This window comes from Trichosurus vulpecula, chromosome 4 (genome assembly GCF_011100635.1).
Source record: "Trichosurus vulpecula isolate mTriVul1 chromosome 4, mTriVul1.pri, whole genome shotgun sequence".
NCBI classification, from domain to species: Eukaryota; Metazoa; Chordata; class Mammalia; order Diprotodontia; family Phalangeridae; genus Trichosurus; species Trichosurus vulpecula.
Genome location: NC_050576.1, coordinates 301,519,376 through 301,530,591, shown reverse-complemented (window position 1 = coordinate 301,530,591; position 11,216 = coordinate 301,519,376). Strand labels below are relative to the sequence as shown.

Here is an 11,216-nt window from a genome sequence, read left to right as displayed (position 1 = left end):
TTATGAGATCCAGTAGAAATACCCTATGATGTCAGACTCCCATATTTCTTCATGGTTTCTTTTTTTATTTTGGAGGTTTTCTGTCACTTGTTAATATAGTGTAGGACAGGTAATTCAGGTTTGATAGCCACTTGCAAATGAGTCTTAGAATCTCTCTTTCTATTTCCAGCTTTGGGAGCAAACTATGTGAATGGAATCCCGGCTTCCCTGCCAAGTGTAGGCCTGACGAAATCTGGTTACGACTTGGGGGTAAGTCTGTAGCAAACCTATAGACCTTCATAATAATTTATATCGGGGACCAGGCCTAACTTAAGCCAGTTCAGTGATTCATACTTGGGGTTGAAATATAAGAAGATACTCACAAACCATAAAATGCAATTCCAAAAATTTTGATTTAGAATGATTAAAAATAATAGAATTCTTTTAAAAAATATAATGTTTTTAATGAACAAAAATCTATTTTCCCTCTCTCCCAGCTCCACTGCATTGAGGGGGAAAAAAGAAAAAAGAAAAACAAAACCCTTGTAACAAAAAGAAAGCTATTATTGTCTTTTGTGGAATTAAGAGAGACAATGTCAACAATAGATAGTACACTATACTATGCCTTGGTCAGTCATCAATCAACAGACATTATTAAGGGCCTACTATGTGCTAAGCACTATAGTGAGACCATATCTGAAGTATTATATTCGGTTCTAGATACCATGTTTTAGGAAAGACTTTGATAATCTGGACATTATCCAGAGTGTGGAGGGCCCCAGAGAGGTGAAGGAGACTTCAATTCATGCCATAAGAGGATCTTTCAAACGAAAGAAATAGAGATGTTTAGTGAGGAGAAGACTTAGAAAGGACAGGATGTCTGTCTTCAAGCAGGAAGGGCTGCCATGTGGAAAAACTAGACTTTCCTTTCCTTTCCTCTTCTCTCCTCTCCTTTCCCCTTCCCTCCCCTCTCCCATCTCCTCTCCTCTCCCCTCTCCTCTCTCCTCTCCTCTCTCCTCTCCTCTCCCCTCTCCTCTCCTCCCTTGCCCTCTCCTCTCCCCTCTCCTCTCCTCCCCTCTCCTCTCCTCCCTTGCCCTCTCCTCTCCTCCCCTCTCCTCTCCCCTCTCCTCTCCTCCCCTCTCCTCTCCTCCCCTCTCCTCTCCCCTCTCCTCTCCTCCCCTCTCCTCTCCTCCCCTCTCCTCTCCTCCCCTCTCCTCTCCCCTCTCCTCTCCTCTCCCCTCTCTTCTCCTTTTCCCTCTCCATTTCTTTCCTTCCTTTCTTTTCCTTTCTCTTCCTTCCTTCCTTCCTTCCTTCCTGAAAAATGCTTCCAAGTATTTGCTAATTAACAAAGGGCTTTTCTTTTCATTGTGGAGAAATAAAAAGAAAAGCTCTTTGTTAACTAGCTAATGCTAAAAAAAATGCTTCTAAGTATAAGATAATTAACAAAGGGCTTTTCTTTTTATTTCTTCATAATTATCAGTGGGGATTTTATGCTGGCAGATAGTTTAAGCCAAAATCCACCTTCTCTAGTTAATCTCTTACCCTACGAAGTTACTTTTAATTTATACATACATCCACTCCAAAACCAATCATTGGTTTGGAGGGAGATTTTGGAACAAAGTGCAATTTCGTGACTAAATAATAAATTCTTTTGTAAAAAAAAATACTTTAAGTGGAAACATTAATTATCACTCTAATTAACATAAATAGTCATGGGGTTAGTTGTTTCTACTCTCACTCCTACCATTCCCAGTCCTTTGAACAGAGCTTGGCACACAGGTACTTAATAAATGCTTAATGATTGATTGATCATTCTTGCTCAGGCTTTCATTCCCTCTCACTGGATTATTAGGATAACTCCTACCTGATCTTTCTACTTCTAGTCTACCACCTTTTCAGTCCATTCTTCCCACTACTGCTCTAATAATCTTCCTAATGCACAAATTGCACCATTTTATACTCCCACTCAAGAATCCTTAGGGGCTCCCTATTGTAAGGGATCTCATAGTTTGAATCCAGCTTTGTTTTATTTATGTATTTATTTATTTTTAAATTTTTTATTTTTTTTATTTTTTTGCTTTTTTTTTTGGCAGGGCAGTTGGGGTTAAGTGACTGCCCAAGGTCACACAGCTAGTACATGTGTCAAGTGTCTGAGACTGGATTTGAACTCAGATTCTCCTGACTCCAGGGCCAGTGCTCTTACTCACTTTGCCACCTAGCTGCCCCATCCAGCTTTGTTTTACTTTCCTCATCTTCATACATCACATTCCAAACAAAATGGAATATTTTCCATCTCTGGCTCTCATTCTGTCCTTTCCCAAGAACTCTGCCATTTAATGTGTCTTTGTTTGTACTGTGCCCCATGCTTGGAACTCATTGCCCCCAAAGTTCTGCCCGTTAAAAGCCCCTCCCTCCAAGACCTAGCTAAAAGTGAAGTCTTCCTCCTCAAGTATCTCTTGACTCTCAGTTTGACTTCTCTTATGTTCTTACCACATTCTCTTCTATTGTAGCTAGTTATTTGCCCATCAGACCACTAAACCTCCCCTCTACCACCACACCACACTTTTAATGATTAGTCTCTGTTTTTTTCACCTTTGTACCCCAGTATCTGCCTAGGGCTTCAGACATTGTAGATGCTTAATAAAGGTCTTTTTGATTGAATTGTGAGGCTTCCCTTCAGGTACTTTCTTCCCTAGGGAAGCAGTCTTGTTGAAATGTGTTGACGTGTAGTAGGGCAACTGAGGAGGAGAACAAAATGTACTATGACCTTGTTCCTTCTTTCAAGCTCAAGAATGGGATGAGTAAGGAGGAAAGACCGATCTTTGGACAGCATGGAATTTCAAGTAAGTCCATCTTTCTTCCACTTTCACTTTTGAAAATCTGTGGAATTTCTACAGTCTTTCCTTTACCCCAGCTGTGTATTCCATCACTAGTCAGATCGGGGCCCCCTTAAAGCTCATAATAAGCAATTATGATTTCTAACAGCTTAATCTAAGGTATGATAGAATTATTTGAATTTAAGTAACACCAAGGCTAATCCATTATCTTCATTATTTGGCTGTATTTAATAAGTGATATAAATTTTTTTTTATAAAGGGAGAAATAAAACAAAAAATATGATCTGGGGCTATAGTCGCAGTGGATTTAATCACAATAAGTAGCATGGTCTGCATATCAAACACTTATTATAGATCATTGAACAGGAAGAAGTAAACCTCCATTGTGACATATCTCATTATGACATTGATTTAATGTAAGTGGAAAGTCATGGATTTGGAGTCAGAAAAGTTAAAATGGGTTCAAATCCAGGCTCTTTCACTTACTACCAGTATAATCTTGTTCTAGTCACATAACTTCTGGGGGCTTCAGTTTCTTCATCTCTTAAATGAGGGGCATATATTGGATATGATCTCTGGGCTTCCTTCCACCTATTAAATGCTCTCATTTTATAAAAAGGCCTCCCCCTCCAAAAAAAAAATCTCCTGTTCCTTGCTTTACCAGAAGCTCTCTCTTCTTCTGTAGATTTTTTGGAGGAGGGAGGCATGGTTTATAGAATGATATATATATATATGTATATATATATATACACATATATATACATATATATACATATATATATAACATGTGTGTCATGTGTAGTCACACACATATGCATTTGTGTAAAAGCCTGATATGACACAGTCCACAAAAGAGATATGACCCTCCCCATCTTCCGCCATTATCAAAATTATAAAGGGGTCGTGAACCACCAAAATAAGATTCAAGAAATTTAGCAGCTTCATTGACTTGTACATGTCATTGAAATTTTGTGGCTTCACCTTATCATGCCTAAAATAGGTATAATTCAATTATCAATATATAATTCAATTCAAATGGGCCTTGTGGTATATTGTAGAGAGAGGCTCTGAGCTTGGGATCAAGATCCTGCCTCTTATTCTGATTCTGCCATTAACTAGCTGTGTTATTATGGGCAACACACTTACTCGCAACAAATAAGGGAAGTTCAAAGGGGAACATAAGCACACATAAGCACACAGGGCAATTCTGTTACAATCTTGTTAAAATAAGAAAAAAAGAAAGAAAGCTGCGTGGGCCTTGTCTTTTTCTTTATCTTCAGTATACGAGGTGTACACTAGATTTCAGCTCTTCAAGTCACTGACATTTCAGGATTCCATTGTTTTTTTCTATATGATCCTTCTCAACAGTACTGTGATCCAGGGATTCCTCATCATCTGTGAAGAGAAAAAAAATTGACCATCAGACATGGAAGTTGCAGAGAGGGAAGGGAGAGATATTGAGCAAATTTGCCTTGCTTTATTTAGCTGTGGGATTGGCATTTCTGCTTTGACTCTCTTACAAGGGGCCATCCGTTGGCATTTCCTTCCCAGATTTGTGTTTTTTAACATAGAAACGTACAACTGGGCTTTCTGGCTACAGAGTAAACTGAACATTCCATTTAATGTGCCTACTGTGTGCAAGACACAGCTTGGGGGGCAGCTAGGTGGCCCAGTGAATAGAGCACTGACCTTGGAGTCAGGAGGAGCTGAATTCAAATCTGACCTCAGACACTTGACACACTTAGTAGCTGTGTGGCCTTGGGCAAGTCACTTAATCCCAATTGCCTTCCTTTCTCCCCTCAAAAAAAAAGAGACAGAGATGAAAAAAAAAATGCATGCTTTAAAAGAGCTGCTCTTTACTGGAAAAGCAAAGAGCAAAGAATCATTGAAGTAGATAAAGAGAAAACCAGGATATAGCCTTTGGGAATTTTACCATCATGTGAATAGGCTCTATAATCCTTTAGCTTTAATAGTAAATTTTCATATTTCTCTAGCATTTTTTCCCCCTTTTTTGGTGAGGCAACTGGAGTTAAGTGACTTGCTCAGGGTCACACAGCTAGTCAGTATCAAATGTCTGAGGTCATATTTGAACTCAGGTCCTCCTGACTCCAAGGTCCTTGCTCTGGACCACCTAGCTGCTCCTTTCTATAGCATTTTAAGGTTTATCAAAAACACTTTCCTTTCACCAGCCCTGTTAGAAGGGTACCTAGACTCCTTAGAAGGAGATAATGATACTTGTCCAATAATACTACATCTTGCCTAATAATACTACATCACCATCATCATCATCATCATTATCATCATCATCATCATCATCCTTTACTAAACTAAGGAAATGGAAGCCCAGAAAGATAAAGTGGCAGAGTCATGCAACTTGCCAGGGTCAGAGGTGGAATTGGAACCCAGGTCCTTCCCAACTCCAGGTCCAGTAGTTTTTCCTCCTACTTTCTCATATTAACTTTTTAAAAAATATTTTATTTTTTCCCAATTACACGTAAAACAGTTTTAACATTCTTTTTTCAAATTTGGAGTTCCAAATTCTCTCCCTCCCCTTCCTCCCTCCCCCAATTGAGAAGGCAAACAATTTGACATAGGTCATACATGATATTAACATTTTAATACCTTTCTTTTTTTTCCCAGCAGAACCAGTTAAAACATCCATTCAGGAATGTGAAAAATCCTTGCCTCAGGTACAGATTCAGTGATCTGATTTGATATTCTTGCCTTTCCTCAAGATATTTTCTCCCATTTTAAGAAAAATATTGAATTCTTGACAAATGCTTCTAAATTAATTATTTGTTACAAGGATAGGGCAGCAGGAAGGGCACTCAGCAGCCTAATAGTGTTATTTTGGCTAATGCTCCTCTTGAGGAAAGAGGACTTGATAGCCATGGGAAAAAGAAGAATGTGCTCTTATTTTGGAAGGAATTAAAATGGAGCGAGTTAACAGCTTGGATAACAGGGAAAAGTCAAAATTACCCTTTATCCCTTCTCAACTAGGTGACTGCATTGCCACTGAGCAGAAAGGTGAGTGGTGTTGGAGTTGGAATAGTTCGTGTTGCTATGTGTTGTCAGCCCCGTTTCTTGATGAGATACTGCTCAAAGGGGTGCTGAAAGAAGCCAGAGTGCTTTCCTTCCTTGCTTGGGAGAAAGGATTACTTACATAAGCCCTGAAACAATGCCTTATTGTATCTGGTCAGCAAATGCAGTGACTCCATTCTCTCTGGTTCAAAAGATGTCTGGGGATTAAAACATAAGTCAGTATGGGAAGTACTTCCTGGCAAGAGGTGTAGCTAAAAATGTTAAAAATCAAAAGAAAATTGAGAGCAGGAGGAGTTTCTGTATCTTGTAATTATTTCTCTTAACAGAAACAGCATCAATGGAAAGAAAATGTCAACAGATTCCTCCAACCTCAGACCTGATTGGCTAATCTAGATCAGAGTCTACAGAGAGATTAGAACTAGCTGAAAAGGGGATTGTAAAGGAAAGCAAATAAGAAGGAGACATGGCATATGGTTGGGCCTAGAAGGGACAGAGTAATATTCAGAATCTTTCTTAACCCATTTTTCCCACTCTCTTAACAGGTGGCTAGTGAGGAGTACAGGCTAAAGAGTCAACCACTGGGACTCTGCTTAATAATTGATTGCATTGGCAATGATGCCGGTATGTAGCGGTCTTTTTGGATTAATTGATGTCCCCCAAGTAAATGGGACTCCTCGAGCTTTTACCCAATGCTACTTAACACCTTTCTGTTGTATTAGAGCTAAACAAAACTGTGGCATGGGCCACAGCATCTAGGGGGTTTGTTGAACTTTTTTTCTTCTTATTTAATGAGTATGAAACAGAAATGATTTCTGTTCCCGTAGAAGGAATTTTTAAAATGTGACTTTATGGCGGTAAGGGCTGTGAGATACTAAATTTCTACTTAGTGAAATATTTTCTGGAGATATTCTAAGAGTAGAATAAGAAAGATCTCCCTAGGATCCATTGGATGCAATCTAGCTAAGGGTGATGGTCTTTTTGCTCCTTCAACTTTATGCTTCGGGGTTAATCTGATTTTTGAGTGCCTACATAGTTGTAACCTCACATCAGCCACCCATATCTGGGTCTGGATTGGTTTTTCAGTTAGAATTCTACATTGACTTAAACAGCATCATCACTGAGACAACCAAGGAAGGTCAGGAAGCCAGTTCATAAGGGAGGCAAGAAGATGTGTTTATTCTTTTATCTATTTAGAGAGAGGAACTGGTCATTCTGTGTCATTCTGTTCCCTAAACCTTGGACATATTCTCTGGATGTTTGAGAACTATTTTTCAGAAACACTTTAAAATTTATCCTGGGGAGTTTGGGAGTTTCCAGAAAAGGCATTCTTAAGAAGAGGTTAAATAAACACATATCAGACAATCTTAGATTAAATATCCCCCACCCCCTCGTTTTTTTTTCCCCAGGCGTCCTATTTTTTTTTTCTTTTGGCTCAGGGAAATGTGACCATATAAAGATTCTCTCTCTCCTCTCTCTCTGTTTCTCTCTTTCCCCCTCTGCCCTCTCCTCTCTGCTTTTCTCTTTCCTCTTCTCTCTTCTTCCCTCTGTCTTCTTCTTCTCTCTTCTTTCTCTCCTCTCTTCCCTCTCCCCTCCTTTCTCTGACCATGAAAACCCCAAATAATAGCTATGAGATGCTTAAATGAATCTCCTACTAGAGCTAAAAGGAGATGTGGGCACTGTTCAGCTGATCCAGAGAGCTGTCTGGACTTTTTAAACATAACTGTCTTGTTTCATTCATTCATCATTAAGAAAATTGATGCCTCGTTCATTGTACATAGTGTTTTGCTGGGCATTTCCCTGGGAAAATCCCAGAGACCCAATGTCTGCTCTTTGTAGGAATGCAGGGTCCAAGATTCTCACTGGCAGAACATCCTGTTCTTTGTAGACATCCGAATTTCCCTCATTCTTGGTTTATCTGATTTGAATTCCAGAGTCACTACTTAATGGCTTTCCATAGCTCTGTTTGGTAAATAGCTTCTGTATACAAAATATCTCTTAATGTTCGGATATAAATATGCAACCTGAAATAGATAGGAAATGGTAGGTACTGGGGGAGTGCTTTAAAACATTACAGGAAGAATAAGAAGGAATGCCTGGGTCCTATTCCCTGCTCCTTTTACATTCATTCATACTTTCATTCTTTCTCCACATATCAATTGGGTGCCTTTTTTGTATGCAAGACAGTATGCTAGGCATTTGTGGAGGATTCAGAGGAAAACGAGGTGGTCTGTGTGTCTGTAACCTAGTAGGGGAGATGACATGTATACAATAAGTATAAGATGGCATCTAGTAAGCGTCATGAGAGAATGAGTCAACAGGGAATTGTGGGAATTTGGAGGAGGGAGAAGTCATGATTGGCCCCAGTGCGGGAGTGATCACGAATGACTTTAGGAATGAAAGTGGCATTTCAGTTAGACTTTATAGGATCTCAGCAGCATTTTGACAGGTGAACCATGAGGGGTTGGGGATTTACGGAAGAAAGAACAGAATAAAGAGGCAGAGGAGAGAAAGCATGGATTGTGTTCAAGCAGTGATATGGAATTCAGTTTATTTGTAGTATTGGATAAATGTAGGGAAGGTAGTGGTAGATAAGGCTGGAAAGGAGGGTTTTACCTGCTATAATGAAAGATTAGATTTTATTCAGTAAGGAGCTATTGACAAGGAATAAGAGTCATCGTTGTGATTAATTGCATTAATGTTAATTTGGTAGTTGTGTATACATGGAGTTATCTAGCTATATCATTAGCTTTTGCATGACTTGGTTTCAGGGCAGCTAGGTGTTGCAGTGGATAGAACACTGGGCCTAGAGTTGGGATGACCTGAGTTCAAATTTGGCCTCAGACACTCACTAGCTGTGTGACCCTGGGCGAGTCACCTAACCCTGTTTGCCTCAGTATCCTCACCTGTAAGATGAGCTGGAGAAGGAAATGGCAGGAAAATCCCAAATGAGGTCATGAAATGAGTTGGAAATGACTAAACAACAATGACACGTCAAAGAACTAGATATTTGGGTTGAGATGGTAGGAAACATTCTGTGTCACAAGTGATTATCTCTGGGGTTTGGAATGAGGCCCAAATTCTTTTTCAGCCTCCTGAGTAAAGGACGATCCTTTGGAGGTTTAGAAGAATGGCTCTCCGTTTCATTTCTCTCCAGCCTTTTCTTTTAAACTTGCAAAATAAAAATTGCAAGTATGCTTTTTATGCAGACTAGGGTTCAGATTTGCCAGCTGGCTTTTAGAACCTTCCACATAAGAGACACTTGCATAAGCAGAGTTCTCTCCACCAGTATCCCATTAGAACTCATGAGAAGCTAAAAATAGACAGTAGAGAAGTCCAGCTGCACATCCTTCATTATTATTTCTTATCTCCCTTAATAGTGCAGAGAGACAGGCTGAATCAGTAACACTTACCTGGCCTAACACTGAAAGATGCAGACTCAGCACAAGGACATTCAGCAGTCTTGGCCGCTGCTCCTTTGTCTAGGCTGACAAGCTGCAAATGAAATTTGGGATGATAGATGTATGGGTCCCTGAGATAGAACAGTAGCCATGTGCTTTTTATTGGCATGGATGGCAAACCACTGGGTTGGGCTTTCTTGTTTGCCAGTCTTGGGAACTCCTCCAAAAAAAGATTCATTTTGCAATGTAATAGAAAGAGCACCGACTTTCAAGTCAGGTTTGAATCCTGGATCTGCTGTGGACTAGCTGTGGGATCTCAGGCAAAGTTCCTTCACTTCATGTGTCCACAGGATTTAGAGATAAAAGGGATTATCAAGTCCACCTCTGTGATTTTACCTTTGAGGAAAACAGACCCAAAGAGGTTGAATGACTTTGCCCAGGTCATATGGGTAGTAAACGATGGAGCCTAACTCTAAACCCAGAACCCTTTCCACTATACAATGCTTCCTCATCTACAAAATTGAGATAATAACAGTTATCCTATCAACTTCCCAGGTTTGATGGATTAAATTCGTGGATTAAATAAGATGATATATGGAAAACACCATAACCTGATCAACTCATTTCAACTCGAATGTAAAATGGACAATCAGTAGGGAAGAAATATGAGTTTTTTTTCTTATCCTCACTTTCTGATCAATATAATTGAACAAACATTCACTAAGCACCAAGATATACAAGGCACTGGGATACAAATAGACTAACAAAGTCCCTGCTCTCAATGAGCTTCTGTTCCTTCCTGGGGCAACAATATATAAGTATTGTGAGTTTAAATTCTGTCTCCCACTCTTACTGGCTGGGACCCCGGGCAATTGACTTAGCTTCTCTCTGCTTCAGTTTCCTTAGCTGTAAAAATTAAGGGGAATGGTCCTGATGGCCTTGAAGGCCCCCTCCCAAATCTAAATCTGTGCTCCTATGATTGATTGAAGGAAGACAGGGATTCTGAGATGTGGACATGAAGGGACTCTATTCCACAGATGACAGATGGCTTGTATGAACTTATAGAAGCATACGGATTGTATGAGCTGTGACTTCCAGAGCTTCAGGAAATAGCCAATAATCTGGCTTTGCTTGAGAAAAGCGTTCATGAAGGCTTGTAGTATGAAATAAGGCTGCACAGGTAAGTCAGAGCCAGATTGTGGGAGGCTATTGTTGTTCAGTCAGGCTGCTGTTCATTTTCAGTCCTGGCTGATTTTTCATGACCTCATTTGGAGTTTTCTTGGCAAACATACTGGAGTGGTTTTGCATTTCCTTCTCCAGCTCGTTTTGCAAATGAAGAAATGGAGGGCAACAGGGTTTAATGACTTGCCCAGGGTCACACAGCTAGTAAGTGTCTGAGGCCAGATTGGAACTCAGGAAGAGGAGTCTTCCTGATTCCAAGCCCAGTGCTCTACCTGCTGTGCCACTTAGCTACCCCATATGAGGCTAAGGAGTCTTTATTTTATTCTGAAAGTAATGTGGAGCTATTAAAGATTTTTGGTCAGATGAAATGACATCATCAGTGTTGAGCCTTTGGAAGGCTATTTTGGCAGCCTGCCCCAGGGTGGGGGTGGATTGGAGAGGGGAGAGACTCAGGACAGGGAGACCAATTAGGAGGCAAACTTAGTAAGGTGAAGTGATGAGAACCCGAACTGGGGGTGGGGGCGAGGGCGGTGTGTGGCTGAGTGAGGAGAGGACAGATTTGAGAAATGTTATAGAGGCAGAATGAACAGTACTTGGCAAATAACTGACTATCTATATATCTAAAACAGTATACATTTATATATCTTTATATATTATATATGTATGTGCATATATTATATATTTATGTGGTATTATTATACATATTACATGCTATATATTATAAATATACAAATCTATTTGTATATGTATATACGTGTATATGTATGGAGGAGAGTAA

At 39.9% G+C, this 11,216-nt stretch overlaps 1 protein-coding gene across 3 annotated transcripts in view; it reads left to right on the top strand.

The window, feature by feature from the left end:
* Positions 1-11,216, top strand: part of CFLAR (CASP8 and FADD like apoptosis regulator) — a 62,647-nt gene that overhangs the window by 38,434 nt on the left and 12,997 nt on the right. For 2 of the 3 annotated variants that reach the window (XM_036755205.1, XM_036755206.1), the window contains exons 5-8: positions 170-249; positions 2,765-2,822; positions 5,457-5,506; positions 6,401-6,479. In XM_036755205.1, the coding sequence (XP_036611100.1) occupies positions 170-249; positions 2,765-2,822; positions 5,457-5,506; positions 6,401-6,479 (267 nt within the window). The remainder of the gene's footprint in view (positions 1-169; positions 250-2,764; positions 2,823-5,456; positions 5,507-6,400; positions 6,480-11,216) is intronic. The other variant, XM_036755207.1, reaches the window with a different exon arrangement.